Source organism: Chiloscyllium plagiosum, chromosome 2 (assembly GCF_004010195.1).
Source record: "Chiloscyllium plagiosum isolate BGI_BamShark_2017 chromosome 2, ASM401019v2, whole genome shotgun sequence".
NCBI lineage: Eukaryota > Metazoa > Chordata > Chondrichthyes > Orectolobiformes > Hemiscylliidae > Chiloscyllium > Chiloscyllium plagiosum.
The window spans coordinates 36829215-36852311 of NC_057711.1; the positions used below are offsets into that span (position 1 = coordinate 36829215).

Below are 23097 nucleotides of genomic sequence, written 5' to 3' on the forward strand. Positions count from 1 at the left end.
TAGCATTAACATCTCAAAATTCTGATAGCCTAAACATTTCCAGTTGAATCAACATGAAGATGTCTGTCTGAACTCTTCCATGTAACTTCTATTAAATTCTGAGTTTCTCACAGCAAGAGAATCAAGACAGTTCAGGGAACCAGTCACACTGGTTTAAATATTTGAGGTTGGAGTTTCCAAGCCACAAAAGTTTAGGTAGGTGTCTGCATATTGTTCAAACTGAAAACATTTAGGCTATCAGAAGTTTGAGAAGTTAATGCCAGTAGATTCGAAAAGGAATCATAAAAACAAATCTGGCTGAACAGCCTAAGGGAACAAAACTATGAATTCTATTCTATGAAACTGTTCCATCTTCTGAACTGAACCTTGGGTTGCTTTGAAGTAAAACTCTGGATTTTCTGAAATCAAAACTAATCTAATCATCTTAATGTTTTTACTCTCTTATCAACCCAACAGCATAAACATTTTATTCATGAACAATACATGCGATTCTCGTGGATACTCAACTGCAACACACACTTTTATGAAATTGATGCATTTAGGTCACCAAATGACTTCCTAACCTTTCAAAAAAAAAGTTACAGAACTAACCCGCATTCCTCTACCTCTATTTTCAAATCCAAATCCAAGAATCTCAAGTATATAATTGTACAATACATCCAGCATCACAACAGCCATTCAAACTGCATAGAACACAAGAAACTGAAGCAAAAGTACACCATATGGTCCAACAAAGTCTGCTCCACTATTTAGTATGATCATGAGTGAAAACAGACTTCAATTCCAATTTTCTGCCCTCTCATATTTCTCAGTTTTTTTGAGAGATTAAATGATTTGATATGTGACGATATTATGGTTTTAAGAGGTGTATTTTGTCCTTTTTTAAAGAGAGATTTTAAGATAGAGGCGGCGAGCTGTCTATTTGGATCGAAAACAGTAAACAGCGTGTGAGGCCTTGGGTTATTTTTAAAATGTAATAACAATAGAAGCAGCCTGAATGGTTGGGGCAAGCTCTCACACAACCAGGATATTTAGATTTTCAGTAGCAGCGTTCTTAAAGATGTGGAAGCTTTTTTTTCTCTCTTTCGGTTACAGCCAAAAGGTGGGAGTTCTCTCCCTGCTGCTGGAGTTGCATGTGAGACAATTTGTTTTTTTGAATTTGCCTTTGTCAAGAATGTGTTTATGGAACGTTACTATATTGGAGTAGGTAATTAGTAGTAGTTAATAATCTATTAATCTGTTAAGTCTTCCAATAGTGTTAAGTTATTCCAACTTCTTCTTTCTTTTGTAGTGTTTTAACTGTAATGTATGAATAAAGGGTGTTTTGCTTCAAATCTGGTAGTTTGACCTTTCGAATTACATCTGGAATGCAACATCTTACACTTATCTTTAATATAAGAAAAGTTAGGGTCTAGACTCTGCTGAATATATTTTGATGGTTTGGCCTGGTCCATAATAAGCGATGGAACATGTACAACCATCTTGTATAAAATGTTTTCATAGATTTACAACCCTTTGAGTTAAGTAACTCTCCTCATTTCAGTCCTGAATGATTGGCTCCTCATCGTAAAGCTGTACTCATGTTTCAGATTCCCAACCAGCAGAAACAATCGCCTAATATCTACCTTATCAAAAGCCTCTTCAGAACCTTATATCCCTCAACAAGACTGTTTCTCATTCTTTAAAGCCCAGAGAAGTTAGGCCCAATATAATCCAATGTTTCATAGTATTATGAAAGGTAAAAATAGTCCTATTACTCTTCACTACTTCAATGCATCTGTAAGCTTCCTGCACCAGTAGTATTGCAAAAAGTGCTCAACTTAGTTACTTTTCAGAAATTAAATCTGACAAATCTGAATTTGCACTGAAAAAAATGCATATTACAAAGTAATATGTGCTTCATTGCTTGCTTTACCTGATATTTCAGGATATCCACATTATAATAGGAGGAAGATGGGTTCTGTTCAGCCAGTTTTTTGAGGTAGGCAGTGAGAGTTTGCATGTTCATCCAAAAGTCCTTTGAGTTTGAATCATTCTGTGATGGATCACTAAAAGAAAAACAACAAACACTTCGGATCAGGCTGCACAACTGCAAACATTCACAAATTCTACATGTATTAACATGATTGTTGAACTTATTCTTAATTCTTCTGTGCATTTTGAGCAGTTCATCAACATCTTTCCTTTTTCAAATAAAAGAACTGTTCATCAATAATTTCCAATCTCGACCCAGCATTCAAAAAGTATTTTAAAAATTGTTCAACTCTTTAGAGCTAGGAGTTCTAAAACAAAAAGACTGGTTCCTTCTCCTTAGGTCCTTTAATTTGCAGAAGCTCATAAAAATGCTTATTGAAAAATCTGACAACTCAAAACATTTGGAATATAAAGCAATGGCTAGGGCAACTGATTATGCTAAGCTCAGTAACTAATCCCTGCTCAGTAACTGGCCCCATTTTTCTATGAAAATTAAAACCCAATGGACAATAAAGTTTGATCCGACCATAATTTAAGTTGCAGATTTACCGTATATACCTTTTACTTTACATGCTTGCGTAAAAATTTGAGACCAACATTTTAAACCAAAAGTTGGGCTTTCATGCATGTCGTATTCGTAAGAGGTGATATACCTTCTTGGTTTGGGCTGAAGTAGACGCAAAATAAAATTGTAACAATGGAATAAAGAATTCAGATTGTTTAACATTTATTTTGTTATTTTACAAATGACTTATAATACATTCAATGCAATGTAATTATCTAATTAACTACAACAATTCACATTGAAATTTTCAGAATAACGGTCATCACCATCTGTCAAATTTATAAGAATTCTTTGAGGAGCTAAGAAGCAGGATAGACAAAGGGGAAGCACAGGATAAAACACAATTGGATTTTCAGCAGATGTTCGAGAAGGCACCACACATTAGGCAACTTAATAAGAACTGATGGAGTTGGAGGTAGTATATTTGCATGGATAGAGGATTGGCTAATTAATAGAAGACAGAATTAGGACAAGGATGACATGTTAAGGATGGCAACTTGTAATCAGTGAAGCCTCAGAGATCGGTACTGAGGCCACAAATTATTTACAAAATATATTAACGGCGTATATAAAGAAAGTGAATGCACTTAGCCATACTTGCGGATGAAGAAAATGGGTGGGAGGCAAATGGTGAACATCATTCTGCAGTGTGCTAAAGACAGGTAAAGTGAGTGAGCAAATACTTGGGCAGATGGAATATAATGCCATGGGGTCAGCTTTCACACAAGATCAACATTTACATGAGTATGTTGAAGAGAAAATCTCAAGTGAACAGAAGTACGTTTTTGCAGTGATAATCACAGAAATGTCTGAAAACAAATGTACATAATTAAAGTGCAAGATTTATCTTCTGAGGTAGACAATGGAATGTGACTTCAACAATTTTGATTTCTAATTTTCCCTCTGCAATTACCTACAATTCAACATTTCATTCTAAAAATAACTTATTCTGCACAGTTCACAGACAATTTGGTAATAATCGTTGTTGCAAATTCTGGCCAGTTAGACAGGCAGAAGATACGTGCAGAATTCTGAGGTGACCTTGAGTGCAAGGATTGTTCAAATTCCAGGCTGACAAGCCATACTACCAGCTGTGTGAAATGTTGATGATTAACACGTATGCTTATTATTGAAGCAATCATTCTGTAAATCATTTTTTCTTAACTAGTGGGTGGATTTAATGTAGTTAAGCTGGATGTTATAACTTGCAAGCTCAACGTTTGCATGCAATAAGTGTTTTGTGTACTAGCCATTTTACTATGAATTCACCTCAAGTCTTCAACCTAATGACCCCTTTGAAAGAACCTGGATCTGACAACTGGGTGCAGTGGTGCCTATTCTTCCTGTCATTGGTATTATTATACAACATAGTACAGAACCCACTTTTCAGGACAAAACACAGTTTCAAAGCTGAAGAGAATTCTCGATTTTTACATTAGTAATACAGCAACCTCAAAGATAACACAAACCTACAGTGGAAAATAAAGAGCCCGCAGGGTGTGGGCATGGATTTTTTAGACAACCTCAAAATGACTTGGCGTGCGAAGTTCAAATTCTGATTTATGCCAGAAAATAGCGATCAACAAAAGCCTACTAACACTGACTGGCAGTGTGAAAAAGCTTGAGGCTTGCATATATATCTCATTTCATCAATGAGACAGTTGACCACTTACATTGTTCTGTTCATTGAATATTCTGTGCTTTCATTCCATTGTATTGGCAATAATATTATGCAGAGAATAATCATCTAACAGAAATACGCAAATGAGTTCAAACCAGAAAAATGAACTATATTCAATTTAAGCCAGTCAAAATAGGCCCAAGATTGGATGACACCCTTGAAAGTTAGAATTTCGTTTAACACAAGACAGGAAGGGATCCCTCAGTGATTTTTCAGCATGCAAATCACATGGGCTATTTTAACTCAAAACAAGATCTTCAAATGGTTGCAGCATACTTTGTATTCAAGAGGTCATTCACTCTAAATTTGGAATATTTGTAATAAGGATTGTAAAATGAAATGCGACACATAAAAATTTGTAATTTCAAAATATGTAATGTCTGTGTCATCTGGAGATTAAGATTATGAGGGTGGAAGAGCACTTCGCACCTGTCCTTTGAATACTGTCAATAGCTTTTGAAAGACAGTTGCTCTAAACAATGCACAGAATCACAATGAAACCTAAACAATGTGCTCAGTGCCTGAGCCTACAACTTTATGACGTTAGCAAGTCTTCAACCAACATACAAATACATGATTTATAATGCTTGTCACTAAAAGTCTACACGATTATACAATTACAGCAGACAGCACAGTTTTTTTCTTTTTTTTAAATTAAATTCTAGCAAATGTAAATTTTGATACTGGATAACCCAAATAGAACAAAATTACCTATATACAAGCTGTGCATTTGGGAGGATTTGTTCAAATTTGCTGGTATTCCGTATTCGGAAGCTAAGCACTGCAGGTGATGGATTGCTGGTAAAAACTTTAATTATTCCACTTGGAAACGACATGGTCATATCACCAGTGATTTTGACTATGCATCTGCAAAAAGAGGACAAAATTAAAGCATCACCAGATAAGCAAGCAGAAACAGAAGGCTCGTTTTTTGCTTTAGAGATTCCTAGGCTTCTGTTGGCAAAATACTTACATCACCACAATCCATCGTTGCAGTTTAGCAGGCAACTTTCCATTTGGATTGATCACAGATATATTATGCAAATTAGATTTTGACTAACCTTTAGTTTGTTCTTTAATGAGATATGGGAAACACTAGTCATGTCAGCATTTGTTGCCATCCCTAACTGCCCCTGTGAAGGTGGTGGGCTGCTTCTTGAACCACTGTAGTCCATCTGTTATTAGTATTATGTAGCTGTTTGGAACAAGTGAATAGGTTGCTAAGCCTTTCAGACGGAAATCAAAAGTCAAGCACACTTCTGTGGCTCTCGACTCATATGAATGCCAGACCAGGTTTGCACATATCCTTCAGGTAAGGCATTTAATGATATTTCGTGATCACAATTATTGAAATTATCTTTTAATTCCAAATTCATTAATTCATGGCATTTAAATTCTACGAGCTGCTGTAGTGGAATTTGAACCCATATCCTCAGTACATTAATCTGGGTTTCTCCATTATGAGCCCAATGACATTACCATGAGGCCACAACCTCCCTCATATGATTCAGGGGTTTAGCAGAAGAAGAGAAAGAAATGTTCCATTGTTATTTGATCTTTGTAAAATTTTCCGCCTTCAGCAAATGATGCTTACTCTGCTACAGGAGACGAAACTGGTAAACTTGAGTACCTTGCAACAGATTAAGATTTATTTGATTGCTAAAGTTAAAAAAAAAGCAGTTGAGGGTAAGGTTACTAAAATATATAAAAGCATAATTACATTTAAAGTTCAATATCATAATTAAATAGTTCCTTTGAACATATTAAGGATGACAGGATTGGTGATGTGTCACAGTTTTATAGTATGTGTGACTTTTTGAATACCAGTTTGGTCCAGAGTAAATAAAAACTGAAAGAACTGCAGATCTTGTAAATCAGAAACAAAAATAGAGGTTGCTGGAAAAGCTCAACAGCTTTTGAAGGGTTACTGGACCCGAAACAATAACTCTGATTTCTCTCCACAGATGCTGCCAGACCTGCGGAGCTTTTCCAGTAACTGCTAGTTTTGTTTCTGGTCCAAAGTAAACATGTCTGCAGCAATTCTTGAAGTCCCCAGCAATTCAAACTTTATGAGCTGGAAGCTAAAGTACAAACACTGCAATAGATCGGTGGTGGTGGGTGGGGGGGGTTGTTAATTGGATTTTTTGCATCAGGAGATAGTTGGACCTTTTAGCAGTGGATTAATCAGTGTTCTGGGACAGTAGTGCGACTGCAAGTGAGGCACATAAAAGAGAAGCCACAGTGCAGACTCTCAGGTTTTTGCAATTGTCCAACAGATTTGAGCTTGTTTCAGTGAGGGCTACAGGGAAGTTGAGCTAACTGACCATACTTACATGGTACAGGAAGCCACTCAAGAGGAAAGAGTAAGAAGGAATGTAGCGATGGAAAGAGACAGTATAGTGAGGGACACTGACATTTCTCTGCAGCGAAGAGCGCAAATCCAGATAGCTGTGTTACAAGGCTAGTGCCAGAGTTCGGGATGTGTGCTTGCACTCATGTTCTTGCCGGCCACAAAAATAGGGAAATACAGAGGATTTTAAAGTGAATATTGGTACAGGGGATCAATTTTGGGAAGATGTGGTATATCAAAGAGTAGAGTCAAGGCTTAAGAGAGAAAAGTATTAATATGGAAAATGGGACACAGACCATCACAAGTAGAGATTAAAAAATACAAATTCAAGAGTCAACCAACAAATAGGATTAGAATTTATCCTTTCACTGTTGGGAGTAAAAGGATAAGACTAAATGCATGTCGCATTCAAAAGAAAACAGGTGAACGGAGTACAAATAGAAATGACTAAGTATTAAATGGAAGCATTAGAGAGACACACCTACAGAATGACAGATTGGGATCTGAAGTTTGAAGGGAATCCAACTATAGGAAAGTATGAAGAAGTGGACGGAGGTGTTGGTTGGTTAATGATCAAATTAGCACAATAGAGAAGGATGACTGCAGTTCATGAAACCAAGATGAGGAAACAGGTTTTGTAGAAATGAAGCAATAAGTTCCCTGTGGGACTCCTAATCATACCGTAGAGTGGTGAATAATCAGCCTCCTAATCATACCATACAGTTGGGTGGTGAATAATCAGCCTCCTAATCATACCGTACAGCAGAGTGGTGAATAAAGTGAGAATAATGATTGCTTGTCAGAAAGGCCTGGTGATTATCATGGGAGATTTTAGTCTACATATCGATTGAAAAAGTCAGATAAAAAGCTTAGGTGAAGAGTTCATAGAATGTTTTAGAAGCACAGAAAATAAGAGCAGGAATAGGCCACTCATTTCTTTGAACATGCACTGCCTTTCAATATGATCATGACTAATCATCCAATTCAGAATCCTTTTCTCACTTTCTCCCCATATGCTTTTATTCCTTCGAGCCTGAAGGTAACTCGTTCTTGAAAAACATTTAATGTTTTGACCACAGCCGCTTTCTGTGGCAGAGCACACCACTGGTTCATCACTCTCTGAATGAAGAAATTTCTCCTCATCATAAATGGCCTAATTCATATCCTTAGACAGATTCCTGGCTCTGGACTCCTTGGTTATCTGGATCAGTGTTCCTGCAATGACCTGTATAGATCTGCGAGAATTTTATAGGTTTCTACTGAGTTCCCCACTCATTCCTCTAAACTCCAGGGAATACAGTCACCAGAGTCATAAAACACTGAAACAGGCCTTTTGATCCAACTTGTCCGTTCCAAGTTTCTGAAACCAAACTCGCGCCAAATATCTGCGTTTGGCCTATATCCCTCTAATCCTTTCTTATTCATGCACCTATATATATGTCTTTTAAACGTTCTAACTGTACCTGCGTTTACCTCTTCCTCTGGCAGTTCACTCCACATATGAACCACCCTCTGTGTAAAAACATTTCCCCTCTGATACCTTTTAAATCTTTCTCCTCTTACCTTAAAAATCATAACCCCCCCCAGCTTTGAACTCCCTCACCCTATGGAAAGGACTTTTGCTATGCATCTTATCAATGGTCCAGGTGATTTGATAAACCTTTATAAGATCACCCTTCAATTTGTAATAGGACATGCGCTACGCAGTTAAAAGTTCTGCACAGGGCTCATCTGGTACCAGACCGTCTGACAAAGTCCAAAAAAGGGGGAACTTCAGTGTGCCCCAAATGTAAAATAAGTGTAGGTACTCTTACCCATCGCTTCTGGACATGCCACGACTCAGTGTTTATTGGACAGCTGTGGCAGAAGAGATAGGGAGTGTATTGAGGGCTGAAGTCAAAGTAGACCCGATATCTCTCCTCTTAGGTCTACCGAGTTTACCATCTTTAGACGGGCATGGGAAGAAATTATTTAATATTCTTGCATACTGTGCATGGAAGAATATTCTGATGAACTGGGTGCCTGAGAACCTGCTGGGCTTGCTGGGATGGCAGAAATTAATTATGGAGCACATTCCCTTGGACATTTTTACAAACATGGTGCACCACACAACAGACGATTTTTATAAGACATGGCAGCCCTACTTGAGTTATGTGGATATAGATTTGTCAGTTATCTTAACTAGGGTGTTTGTTTAACCAGGATGGTTAGGTTTATCAAGCCCTGGGCGCTGGAGGGGATCTCCTGAGCTAATACAATGCTTCTGTTCCATTGTTTGGGAGCTTTGCGCCGAGCATAGCTGTTCTGTATTTTGTGGGGTTTTTTTGTTTTTTTTTGCTTTTCTTTCTTTTTTTTGAACTATTAATTATTTACTTATTTATTGGTGTTGTTTTGCACAGGGTTAGGGTTTGTTTTGAATTATAGGGTAGGTTAGTAGTTAGTCGACAGTAGCTGTATTGTAGTTTGTGTTTTTTTCTTTTTATTTTACTGAAATTTGTTATTGATTGTATTTTTTCAATAATTTTGTGTTTGTAAAGTTAAAAAAATTTATAACTAATAAATATATTTACAAAACAAAAATCACCCTTCAACCTCCTATACTCAGTGAAAGAATAGGAGCCTATACAGCCTTTCCTTATTACTCAAGCTCACAAGTCCTGACAACATCCTCATAAATCTTTTCTGAACCCTCTCCAATTTAATAATATCCTTCCCACAGCAAGGCAACCAGAACTGCACACAGTACTCCAAAACTGGCCTCACTAACATCCTGTACACCCTCAACTTGACATCCAAACTCCTATACTCAATGATCTGACCGATGAAGGCAAGCATGCTAAATGTCTTCTTAACCAGCCTGTCTACCTGTGACACAACTTTCAATGAACTATATACCTGAACCCCAAGGTCCCTCTGTTCTACAACACTACCCAGGTCCCTACCATTAACTGTATAACTCCTGCCCTTGTTCGTTTTACCAAAATGCAATCCTTTGCATTTATCCAAATTAAACTCCATCTGCCATTGCTCAGCCATTGCCATTGGCCCAATTTTTCAAGATGTCTTTATAATCTTAGATAACCTAATTCACTGGCGACTATACTGCCAATTTTGGTGTCATCTGCAAACTTACTAAATATATCTCCTAAAGTCTCATCCAAATCATTTATATAAATGACTAACAACAGTGGATGCAGCACCAATCCCAGCATTTATTGCACATATTGAATTGCCCTTGTGAAGATCTTGGTAAACTGCCTTCTTGAACCACTGAAATCCATTTGGTGTTGGTATGCTTCAAATGCTGTTTGGGAGGGAGTTCCTGGAACCAACAGTGAAAGAGTAGTATCATACTTTCCGATCAAGATGGTGGGCGACTTGGAGGGAAATTTGCAGATAGTGGCACTCCCATATTTCTGCTGCCATTATCTTTCTAGATGGTAATATGGTGGGTTTGAAAGATGCTGTCTAAGTAGCCTTAGTGAATTTCTGCGTGCATCTTGTAGATAGCACACACTACTCCCTTTAATGTGTGTTATGTCCCAAACTATTTCACACAAGTATGAAAAATTGACAAAGGAGGAACTATTAGGAAGAGAAGTGATGTCAAGTTCAGACAAATAGATGGATTTTACTGAGTCTTAAAGCAAAATAAAGACAGAGATCAGGAAGTTTAGGGAAGGAATCTTTGGTTTAAAAATGGAATGGGGGATCCACATGAGGCCAGAACTGGAAGCATGCAAAGTTCTCAGACATTTGTAGGATTAGAAGAGATTATACTAGTAAGCAGTTAGTCCTTGGAGTAAGTGAACAGGAAGATGAAAATGTTAAATTTAAAGTGCTGGTAAAATCACAGCACTGTTGGACATTGAAATCAAGGTTGATAAATGAGTGGCAATATAGGACGGAGCCAGCAAAGTTTTGGATGAATTCAAGCTCGCATAGGTGGAACCATATCCTGAAGAACATAGCAGACAAAAAATCATGGACAAACTGAAGGGTGTCTCTCGATTCGCTAAGGCACTGGAACTTCAACTTCAGTTTGTTGTAATGGAAGCATGACTGTCATCATACCTCTCTCTCTAGCTATTTTGCATGATTCCCTGCTGAAGTCAGCAGCCAGCTTTCAAGTTAGTATCCATGGAGCTAACTATTGACGCTGTTTGACATTTGTAGTGTTTGAGATATTTACTAAATACCTGGTCCAATGTCAATGATGCACACATTTCACGAATGTTTTTGTTTTTGAAGAACATGGGAGCATAAATTGCATAGAGCACGTTATTCTTTCATTTGGCACACACTAGGAGCACATTAGAAAGGTAGAATGCCTTGTGATTGATCAAGATGTCTGGTGGATCTGATGAAGCCCTGATTTCCATATGGATCTATCAATTACCCCATGCATGATCTGCGGCAATTCTGAGATTGAAGCAAAGCTGACAGTTATCTGGGTTTAAAATGTCTCAATCTGTGTAAAAACAGATGAATTTGGCTGCCTTGCCCAACAAGGCATTAGTGGTGCAGTGGCATACTGCAAATTGTGAAATCCTACAGACATCATCAGCAGAGCATAGAAGGAGCCTGATTCAAGGAAATTGAGGGCTATAGTGACCTTGGCAGCCATGGGCATTGTGTGACTACCTAATCCTGATGGGGGGGGAAAGTTGTTTTTAGAAGGCAGCAGATTTTGCAGCTATCTATCATGAGAGCCACAGCCATCTCAGGCACTTTTATTTGTGGCACTGCTTCCTGCAAGAAATGGTCCGAGAGAGAAAATATATTCTTAATATATATCCTATCAAGCCCTCTCAGAATCTTATATGTTGTGATTTAAGTTAAAAATCAAAGTTTCTCAGGCTCAAACTGAATGCTTATAATGTTATAATCACAAAACATTTTACTGAGATCATTTATTATTTTGGTGTAATTTCACATTGCTAGGTCTAAATCACCCTGTGGCCTGGGTGATTCCAGAACATATTATGCTCCGCAACTGTCCTGAATATAGTCTGAACTCATCTCCAAAATTACCTTTGCCAATTTGATTTTTCTAATTAATAACATGATTACTATCACCCACATTTTGCAATACTTTTCTTACAAGTCCCTACTATATCATGATTTACATTCTGTCGTACTGGGTAACTATGGCTATGCCTATAAAATAGTGACTTCTTTCTATTATTATTTTATATTCTCAACTGAGACTGTATCACTTCTACCCTGATAGATCTAATCCCATCACACATCTTCTTCAACAGCTTTTCTTCCCACCCTTCGACAATCTTGGGAATTATCTGGAGTTCCATACTTTTTTTACCTCATGCAAGTCAACATGCTGCTCCTTTGTGACTTTTTTTTTGCAAATACAGAGTTAATTTTCAGATAAACGAATATAGCCAGCTATAAATCTCCATCCATCTCTCAATCTCCACGGTCTCAGGTTCATATTCACCCCTTATTACAAACCCTTTGCCCTCTCCATGACTTCACTCTTCTCTCATTACAAAGAGCAATACATTTCAAGATGCAAGTGGTCTAACTCTGCCTATTTGTCATCCCGAAAAGCTTCTACAACATTGCCCCCTTCTTCACTTACACCTTCTTCACTTCTCATCATCTGCTGTTTAAGCTCCTGTCCATGTGTCTATTGCCTTATGAATCAAAATTCTTCTAGCCAGCTTCCTTTCTACTATTTAATGTAATCTGCAACAGATCAAACCTCTCCTATCTCCTAAACTGAGTCAGACTGCTTTCCTCATCATCTGCTCTCACTGACCTTCAGTGATTCACAGTCTCACATTATATCCTGAACTGCCTTGGTTCATCCTCTTTCTTTTATAAAATTCACTCATGGGATGTGGATGTGCTGGCTAGGCCAGCATTTGTTGACCATACCTAATTGACCAAAGGGCAGTTAAGGATCAGCCACATTACTGTATGTCTGGAGTAACATACAGACAAACCAGATAAGGGTGGCAGGTGTTAGTGACCAGATGGGTTTTAACCTGCAACAGGGTGTCCTAATCTACAAACAGCTTTAACTGTTGCTTAATCTATGTTAAATTAATGCACACAGGCACAGGTATACCTGTACTAATGAAAAACACTGTCAATTCAAGAAAATTGACTCAATTTGGTTAATAAAAGAAAAACCTAGTTCAGGTTTTTATTCTGATAGATTATTGTCTCGAACTACATTTAAGCTTTTCATAACAAAATTGTAGAACTTGTACTTTTATGGTCAGTAAGCTGCTTTTCTCATGAACAGATACGGCAAAAAGCAATTTTATCCCAATTTTTTCCTCATTTCAACATAAGAAACAGATTCTTACTGATTATAGTTCTTGGGGTACATTTAATATTTTATCCTTTCTTTCACATATTGATAGACCATCACTCATAATAGTGAATCTTTTCATGGCCATACTATACATTGATTTAAGGACTCCAGCAGAACCTACAAGATAGCCATTAAAAGTGTGAATGCCTGTTTAGTTAATGTTCTTCAACCAGGGAGGGAATTGAAACCAATTGCAGAGTTTGACTCTTGCTTGAATAAGGTCTGCTAACTCAGCACAGGAGATGAGCCAGAGACCTTCCAGCTTGCATGCCGAGAGCACATAGAGAAATTCCTTTACTTATTAGTGATAGGAGAGTAAAGTTTTAACAATATGTCTACAAATTGCAAATCTAAGACTCCTTTAACTGAGAAATGTAATCATTTGCATTTCAATATACCAGTATAGGTTGCATAACAGACTAAATCATGCTAATGATTAATCTCATTTACATTCAATTATAAACATAGTACTAATTACAGTAAACTCTGCAATCAAAATTTATCTGTAAAATTTCAAGTTTTAGAGCACCACAGTTTGATGCCCTGAGATTGAACTTTCATGTTACATTTGCAACCATTCAAAATGCAACAATTTAATAAAAATACATGGACAAGGTACTGTAAATCAGTTACAGTTCAACAGGTTTATTTGGAAGCACTAGCTTTTGGAGTGCTGCTCTGCACAACCACCAGATAAAGCAGCAGCGCTCCAAAAGCTAGTGCTTCCAAATAAACCTGTTGGATTATAACCTGGTGTTATGTGATTTTTAACTTTGTACACCCCAGTCCAACACCAGCGTCTTCAAATCATAAATACTGTAAATCAGATCCACTTACTTTGATGGGTCTGCTCCCTTGAAATAAGCATTAACTGACTCTGTGAAAGCAGTTGCAACTGGTAAGGAATCTTGTGTCCCAAGACTTATCGGACTGGGTCCACGAGAAGTGCCTAGCAGATAAACACAGGAAAATAATGTATTTTATGTTAATTTATTTCAACAATAGGTTTTGTGCCAGTACTTACAAAAATTTCTAAACATGTAAAAATGTTCTATAAGTTTCAAAATCAAATCTTTAAGTTGTACACAGACCATTAGGTTCATACTTTTAAACTTAAAATTATCAGGCATACAAATTTGATTATTTGAAACAAGTTAGTCAAGTTAAGAAATTCTGAAGAGCAAAATATAAAACAATTTTCTTTTTAATAGAGCAAACTGTAATAGTAAAGCAAACGTTTGGTGATGCACAACAGCAACAATTTCGCAGCATTTTGATAAATAATGTCATTATTAAAACAGCCAACACCCAAAAGAGAGAAACTTGCAATGGTGTTGCTCTGCCAACTGCAATACAATGCCAAAGGTTCGAGTTAGTGTCTCAAAAATTCCAAGTATCTTCCATTTAAGCTAAATTAGATAATAAGAGGCTAATCACAGAACCTTACGGTGCAGATAGAGGCCATCATGTCTGCACTGATCCTCCAAAGGACATCTCACTCGGACACACCCCACCACCTTGTGGATGTAACCCCACATTTAAATCCACCTAGTGATATACAGGCTACAGGGCAATCAACCTAATCTTTGGACTATGGGAAGAAACACATGCAGACACGGGGAGAATGTGCAAACACACAGTCAGCCAAGTCTGGAATCAAACCTGGGGCCCTGGCATTGGACCCTGGCGCTGAGCAACTGGCTAACCACTATGCCAGTGTTTACTGGTGGAAATAAGCAGAAATAACATGGATGCATCTTTAGCCCCCTCTCATTTCTCATCTTAATGCAGCTCCTTGGTAACAACAGCTGAATGCAAAGCATTGGTTTTATAAGCTGACAATACCCAGTTCTACCTTACCATTATTCATTTTTCTCAATCTTCCACTGCTGCTAAATTATCACATTGCTTCATTTGACATCCAATACAGAATAAGCAGTAACTCCATCCAAAAACACACTTTGAAGACTGAAACCATGAACTTTTGTTTCAAACTCTGTTTCCCAGCTACTAGCTGCATTCTTTGTCTCGGAGATTAAATTGGTCTGTTCACTACATGGATGTCACACATCATCATGACATGATCCTGCAACCTCATATCAGTCATCATTATGACTCTTATTTCCTTCACCAATATTGCCTGTCTCAGCTAATTTGCTGATTAAACCCTCACTTATTGCTTAATTACCTTAGGTCTTGACTATTTCAATGCACTCCTGGATGGTCTCCCACATTCAATCTTTGTGTGCAAGTTGGCAGAAATCATTCCAGCCGGAGCTCCTCTGCTTGCCAGTTGCTATCCCTTCTTCTTTATTTCCCTGTTTGCGGCAATTTTTCTATTCCCCACTCCCTCCAAACTTTTAACTTCTTAAACTAATGGAGATGAGGTGAAGAGAGATGAGTCACGAGCTGGAGCACAGAGCACGGAGTAGAGAGTGCGGGCCGAGTCCCGAAAATGAGTCATGGTCGAGCCAGGAGTGGGGAGCAGAGAGAGCACAGGTAGAGTCCTGGAGTGGGGAGAGGAGCCACTGTGGGCCAAGTCATGAGAATGAGTCATGGCCGGAACCTGGAGCAGGAAGAAGAGCAAACGCTGGCCGAGTCCCAGAAACAAGTTGTGACCGGATCCCGTAGCAGAGCGAGTGTGGTCCGAGTCCCAGCCGGAGCCCAGAGCGGGTGTTGAGCGAGTGCAGGCCGAGTCCTGGAGCGGGGAGCAGAGCAAGCGTGGACCAAGCTGGGAGCTGGGTCATGGCCGGTGCCCAGAACTAGAGCATAGTGAGCACGGGCTGGCTGGTGGATGAGTCCTGATGCAAGTCCGGGACAGAGGGAACATCTCGTGTTCTGAAGTCTGGCAGCATGGACTTGGTAAAAAGTACTGTAGCTTGAGTACTTTAAAGACACATCTTATTCTCATTCTGGACTTTTAGACCTTGTATTCCCATGCTAGTCTTTTTATTTCTACTATTTCAATTCTGTGAGTACAATTAAAGTATTTGTACCTAGGTACTCGGTACCTAAGATGGCACCGAGAGTTGACATTATAAACTTTTCACGATACTCATTCGAGTGCACATGACAATATGGGCTATTCTATTCTATTTTATAAACTACAGTCATTCAAAACTTTGTTGTTGTTACCTTAGTGCACGCTAAGTCCCACATACAATTGCTACTTGTTCACACTAATTTACAAATACTCTTGGTCAAACAATGACCTGATTTTAAAATATTAATCCTCGTTTTCAAATTCTTCCATAACTTTACACTCACTTCTTCTGTAACCTCCTCTAGCCACATAATTTTCAAATATATGTGCTTCTCTAATTCTAACCTCTTAAGCACCCTCCAGTTTTAATCAATCCAACACTGGTGGCCATGTCGTCAGCTGCTTAGGCTCCATGTTCTGGAATACTGGATGTAGGTTTGCTCGTTGAGCTGGAAGGTTCGTTTCCTTGATGTTTCGTCAACCTACGAGGTAACATCTTCAGTGGGCCACTGAGCGAAGCACTGTTGATGATTCCGGCTTTCTATTTACATGTCTGGGTTTCTTTGGGTTGGTGTTGTCATTTCCTGTGGTGGTGCCATTTGCTGTGACATCACCAACCCAAAGAAACTCAAACATATAAATAGAAAGCAGGAATCATCAGGCAATGCTTCGCCCAGAGGCCCACTGAAGATGTTCCCTAGTATGGTGATGAAACGTCTGGAAATGAACCTTCCAGCTCAGCGAGCAAACCTACATCCAGAACCTCAACCTGAGCTACAAATCTTCTCAAAACTCACTAAGTTCTGGAATATTCTCCCTATATCTTTCGCCCTCGCTACTTCACCTTTTTCTTTCATAAAACTCCATAAAACCCACCTCTTTGACTGAATATTTAGTCATCTGACCTAATGTTTCTTAGGTGCCTTAGTGTTGCACCTTATTTCATGATATTCCTCTGAAACAGTTTGGGATATTTCATGTTAAAACACCATATAAATGTAAATAATTGTTATTGTAACAATCAATATTATTTGATAGGTAAGCATTTGTTAATTAATGACTTTTGTATTAACGGTTACAAGTTGTAAAAAAAAGGAAAACATGCACATACAACTTAAGTGAGCCTTGTACTGTATATTTTTCCACTATATGCAATTCTATAACTGAAATTATGAAAGTTGATGCATTTACTTAGGTCATTCCAAAGAATATGATCATGCAATAATAAGCTACCGAACATTATTATGCAGATGTAAATTGAAAATCTAAATCAACTTGTATAAATATTGCTGCAACCGTTGTTCTTCTGACAGTGCTAATTTGATTAAAGTGCAAAAAAACAGTCAATATAGGTCAATATCACCTTGTTTATTAACTTTTGATGAAAGAGAATGTCTGCTGACATTCTTATAAAAGGTCTCAATATACATGTACAAAATGCACATGCACTGTATCCCTGTCAAGCATTACCAGTGTCGTCACTCCAGGCCATTCACACAAACTTACTGGCCTTACTTAGGCACCTCCAGGTTTTTCATTGGCAGAGCATTTTACAAAATGTGCATATCTTTCTGTATGGACAATATAAGCTTTTGGGGGTATCAGGCAACATTAGTCTAGTTAAAAATCAAAATAATTTGCCTAGTTAATTGTAGTTACATGCTTTTAGTATTCCTACATAAATACTGGAATTTACATCAGAATATTAACCTTCTTGGGCAGATAGTTGCAGGTGAGTGAGATTAAATGAGAAATGTGATGCAATGCAATTTGGCAGCAAGACCATGTGAATCGTACCCCATTCTTTTATATTATCTTTCAAAAGAGAATGAAGGAACACAGGGACCTGGGTGTACATATAAATGATTCATTGAAGGTGGCAGGACAAGTGGAGAGAGCAGTTAAAAAAAGTATACAGTGCCTTTGGCTTTACGAAAAGAGCCACTGAGTACAACAACAAGGAGAATTATGCACGTGAGTGCCACGTAATAGGAAAGATGCCAATGCATAGGAGAATAGTGCAGAAGCAGTTTACAAGAATGGCTCCAGCAATGAGAAACTTCAGTTATGAGAACTGATTCAAAAAGTTGGGACTGTTTTCCTTGGAGAGAAGACTGAAAGATCTGATAGATGTTTTCAAAATCATGAGCGGGCTGGGTACAGTAGATAAGGCAAAGTTGTTTGTGCTCATAAAAGGAACAAGAACAAGAAAGAGCAGATTTAGAATGGTCTGCAAAAGAAGCAAGGGGATGTGAGAAAGATTCCTTTTCACTCAGCATGTAGGTAGAGAATGGAATACATTATCTGGATTGTGGTGAAGGCAGATTATGTGGATAGAAAAAGAGTGCAAGGATATGGAAGAAAGCAGGAGATTTGCACAGGATAACAGCAGACAAAGATTGGCCTCCTTCTATGCTGTAAAAATTCCATGATTCTGTTCTCTTTAACATCAAAATTACTTTCTTAATAAACAAAATTGTTACTTTTCTGAAAGTCTAGCTGCACAGAAAGTTAGCCCAGAAAATAGATTATCCTAACTAGGTGATAAACCTTGTACCACATTATTTTTTCACCCGTTGAATGTGAGCATCACTGGCTTGACCAATATTTATTGTAGCCTTTGAGAAGGTGGTGGGGAGCTGCCTTCTTTAACCACTTAAATCCATGTGCTGTATACAGACCCGTAATGTCTTTAGTGAGGGAATTCCAAGATTTTAACTCAGTCACAATGAAGGAACCACCAACTATCTTGTTGCCCTTGTGTTACTTATAAGTGCCTACCAGCCTTTATTTCTTGGTCCTTTACAAAAGGAGGTATGACAGGCTGAAACAAAAGATGTGTGGCCTGTTGGTAAGGAAGCCTTAACAAACTCAGTTACAGAATAAGGATGACGGATTCTCAGGACCTGTTTTTCCTTCAAATCACATTTCACAGATCTAAGCTCGCAATAGTTATAAGAACTCATTGGATTCACAGAAACTTCACATGAATGAAACCTTTTAAATTCAGTATGACTAATTCATGTTATCACATCAGAACACTTCAATATATTAATCTGCACATAAAAATGATCAAGTAATAAAATAAAAAAGTTTATCTTCAAAGAAAGGATACCTTATTGCCAGTAGAGAACAGATAATTTCCTGGAAGGGTATATACCTTGTACAAATGTTTATTGCCAATGTAGTCAGTTGTATCCATTATTTATCCAAAGAGCTCACAACTAAAAACTAGTAAGTAAAAACTTTTGCAATAGTATGACTGATGCCTCTATGAAATGGTTCAAAGCTTTCATCAATTACAGTACCTGGAGGTGTTTCACTGTGCCTCTCAAATGAAGAAAGTTTTCCAGTAAATATATCACCATCTAGTACAACAAACACATAAACATAGGGACAGAGACGAAAAGACAGTGACCAGATATTAAAGCAAATGGGTCATGCAGAGAGATGCTAAATTTTCTAGTTCTTAATTGTGCAAAATGTAAATGTTAAGGTTTGGAACAATGAAACCAGATACCTACTGATATACAGATAACTTCATCTAAATACTAAGGACATTCATAAATTGTAACAGAATGTTCATTTTAGTTTTATAGATATTTTTAAAAATCTCTTGAATTTATTTGCAGTTAAAATATCTAACAATATATGAAAAACATTTAGGAGTGGTTGCAATGGTGCACTATTAAGTGCCATTTTAGCAAGCTTTTAAACTGACATCACATATTTGAAAAGAACAGAACTCAGCAAAAAAAATGCAGTCAGTTATAGACATTTTATGATTTATATTAAGCGTATATGAACCAGCAGATATGATATACCAACTTTCTAAAGTATCAGTTTCATCGCAACTTATATGCATTTTCCTTCATTGCAAAAGCTGGCTGAATGACCAAACCATATCCTTTAGAATAGCAGGTCAAAAGATTTAAGAAGAATGCAAAGTAGTGTGAATTTAACTGAAGATATCTTTAACAATAACATTTTTCTTTGTTTCCAAAACAATTATTTTGAATGCAAATGAAATTGAAATGACAGCTGAATGTTTTAAAAATATAGTGAATAAATCAAGGTCAGTATAAAACATTCCCTTAAGACTTATTGAATTTATTATGCTTTGAAAGCTAGTTTTCTAGATAAAGTTAGATAAGAAACTGTAAGACATGCTCAATACTATTCTCAAAATGCATCAGAATACAGTATTAAGACAGTGATTTAACAAAGCAGAATTTATGTTATCAGTGCAGAAAAACACAAGCAATGCAAACTAAACAAATAAATTTATTAAAATATTAAATTAAAATTTGCAGCATACACAGAAGATAAGTGGTGTTCCTATTTTGTTCATTTTCCAAAACTTGGGTAACTTCAAAAGTTAAGATGGCCTGATCAATAAACATCAATTAAACAGCACCAATTACTTATGTGTGAAAATGAAACTTGGTTTCAATGCTATTGTTAGAAATTGTGCCTTAATGAGTTTCCATTTTCTCCTAAACAACTAGAGTGGTAATAATTAAGCATTCCACCACCAGGATGAGAGATGTATACATATACTTGATATAATTTACTTTCAAATTTATATTAGCGTTTCTTGGAGGGATTTAATGATTAACTTGAAATATTTCTGGAGTCATGGTGATTTTTTTTAAATCACAGTGAAAGAAAGACTTCCTGGAGAACAAAGGGCTTTCTCTTACATTGGGAAAATATGAAAGAACAAGGAAAAGAGTGTTTACAAGTGCACGGACTTTCTTTTTCTTTCCAGTAGAAAAATGCCCATGGCTTGGAAAAAATCTTTATCAGTTTGTTTGGGCAGATCTGATGGGTTCTTAGCTGAAGCTGGATTTGTAAAACTGTTGATCCTGAGAAAGAAAGAATACATTTTGAATGGTTAGAAATAGATTACCTCAGTGAAATGCATTTAGGAAAAGTTCCTGGCCAGAAGTATTTAGTTAAAATCCTGAAAAAGCTATGTGAAGCTGAGAAAGCTTAAGCTTAGTGATATGAAAACTTCAGGAAAAGGCCACCTAGTTTTCAAGACTAGGAGCTGAAATCACAGTTAAAATAAGCTCCGTGGGGGTGGTGGAGAAAGGAATTTTATGACTATGTTAAAGAGATTAATGGAATTATATTTTTTAACCATATATTTTGAAAACATGTTTAATATATTATATGTAAATAGTTTAATTTATATTTTAACTTCATTTCTTTTGCATAATAGACTTTCGCTTTACTATTGAAACAAAATCTACAGCATGGTATGCTAATATTTCAGTGAAAGATCACATTGGTAAAATCAAGGAATGAACTAACAAGCCAGATATGTCTGGGATCTGACATATCCAGTAATAACATCAGTTGGGATCATAACATGATTATAATCAGATGACAGATTTTGAATTTTCCAGGTTTGCAATCAAATTTTTCACAATGAAGAATCTTGGTATCTATTGTCTTGCTATCACCATTTAATTTATTTATCATGGATAAGTGAATTTCTGACTTTAGACGAGTAAAGGTTTTACTCACAGTTATAGGCAGTGTTTGATCGCATGACGTGCTTACAAATGCATAATTAAATTCTAAAGCTGAACAGTTTTTTATTATTTTAATGTATGATAGCAATTAGAATGGGTAATATTTTGAATAATAAATGCAATTAAAATTAAAATCTTTATCACTTGTGCTTTTCTACTTACTGAGTAGAGCCATTAGTTGTTATGGGGAGGATATTTAGAGGAGTATATCGTTAAATCACATCCACATGCAGCTTGTTGAAACAGCAGCTGGAATTTTCAGAAAAGTGGCAGATTCCCAACGTAAGGTGGGAGTTGGGAAGGGTCTTTTTATGGGTCATGATGTCCCCAGAAAGAACAGACACTTCCTCAGAATTCACTCACAGATCAGCTAATGGTGCTCATCATATCATGCCAGTTCCCTCAAAAATGAACAAATTACCTACAAAGGCAGGAAGAAGCCTTTAATTGCCCACTTAAGTGCCTCAATTGTTCTCTAGGTGGGAGCTAATCTGCCACTTTTCCTGCCTCAGGAAAGACAGCATGTCACTGGAAAGATGTTGAGGCTGCCACCCAAAACCTTCCTGCACCATTACGCCATCCATTCTACTTCCTAGTTTACCCTAAAGGGGTGGTAAAATTCAGCCCAGAATCTTTCCAAAAATCACAATAGCCAATATGTATGCTTAGTTTCAAGAAAATAACTATTATGCAAATTTTCACTTATATAAATCTAATATTAGCATTTAATTCCTGATTATTTTGGGCAGCAGTAACAGTATATCACCCACTGCTAGTTTCTCTGAAGCATTAGGTATCTTAAATTTATTTAGAAATTAGTTTTGAGATTTTGAAAGCATTTTGCTCTGTTATTTCTGACGAGATGTTAAACTTAGTGTTTGCATTATTTAAATGAAAAAGATCCAATGACCTGACCCAATACTTATTCCACTACAATGCAAAACAGAATTAATTTTTATTCATTTATATGTTGCGGGTATCCCTGGCTATGCCAGCATTTATTGTAATCCCTAATTGACCTTGAGAAAGCTATGATGCTTTCTTGAATTGCTGCAGTACATCTGGGGTAGGTAAATCTACAGTGTTCGAAGGAAGTTCTAGGATTTTGATGCAAAAACAATTAAGGAACAGCAATATTGTTCCAAGTCAGGATACTGACTAGCTTCCAATGTGAACTTGCAAATGGTGATGATCCCATCTAATTGTTGCCCTTGTCATTCTAAGTGGCGAAGCTCAAAGGTTTGACTATGTTGTTTAAGGAGCCTTGGTGAGTTGTTGCTGTGTATCTTATAGATGGCATACATTGCTGCTGCGAGTGCGTCATTGTTGCAGGACCAAATGTTGAAAGCTTTGGATGGGATGCTTTAAATGTGGTTGGAGCTGACTCATCTAAACAATTGGAGTTAGTTCAATTGCATTCCTAACTTGTGTCATACTAATGGGGGGTAAGCTTTGAGTTAGCAGGAGGGGAGTTAGCAGTCACAGAATTCTGAGCCTCTGACCTACTCTTACAAAGTATTTACTGTATATGGCTAATCCAGTTCAGTGGTCACAGGAAACCACTAGGAAATTGAAAGACAGAGAGAGTGTCAAGAGGCAATTGTTGGATTCTCTTGTTAGGGATGGTCATTACCTGAAACTTGTGTAAATGTTAT

The 23097-nt window shown here is 37.2% G+C and overlaps 1 protein-coding gene across 9 annotated transcripts in view; it reads right to left on the bottom strand.

Moving 5' to 3' along the window:
* The window catches only part of fcho2 (FCH and mu domain containing endocytic adaptor 2), a 208063-nt gene that overhangs the window by 19570 nt on the left and 165396 nt on the right, over nt 1-23097 (bottom strand). For 3 of the 9 annotated variants that reach the window (XM_043707634.1, XM_043707687.1, XM_043707641.1), the window contains 5 exons: nt 20642-20767; nt 19208-19267; nt 13754-13865; nt 4932-5087; nt 1916-2048 (listed from right to left, as the gene is read on the bottom strand). In XM_043707634.1, coding sequence (XP_043563569.1) covers nt 1916-2048; nt 4932-5087; nt 13754-13865; nt 19208-19267; nt 20642-20767 — 587 coding nt within the window. The remainder of the gene's footprint in view (nt 1-1915; nt 2049-4931; nt 5088-13753; nt 13866-19207; nt 19268-20641; nt 20768-23097) is intronic. The other 6 variants (XM_043707650.1, XM_043707696.1, XM_043707660.1 and 3 more) reach the window with 2 other exon arrangements.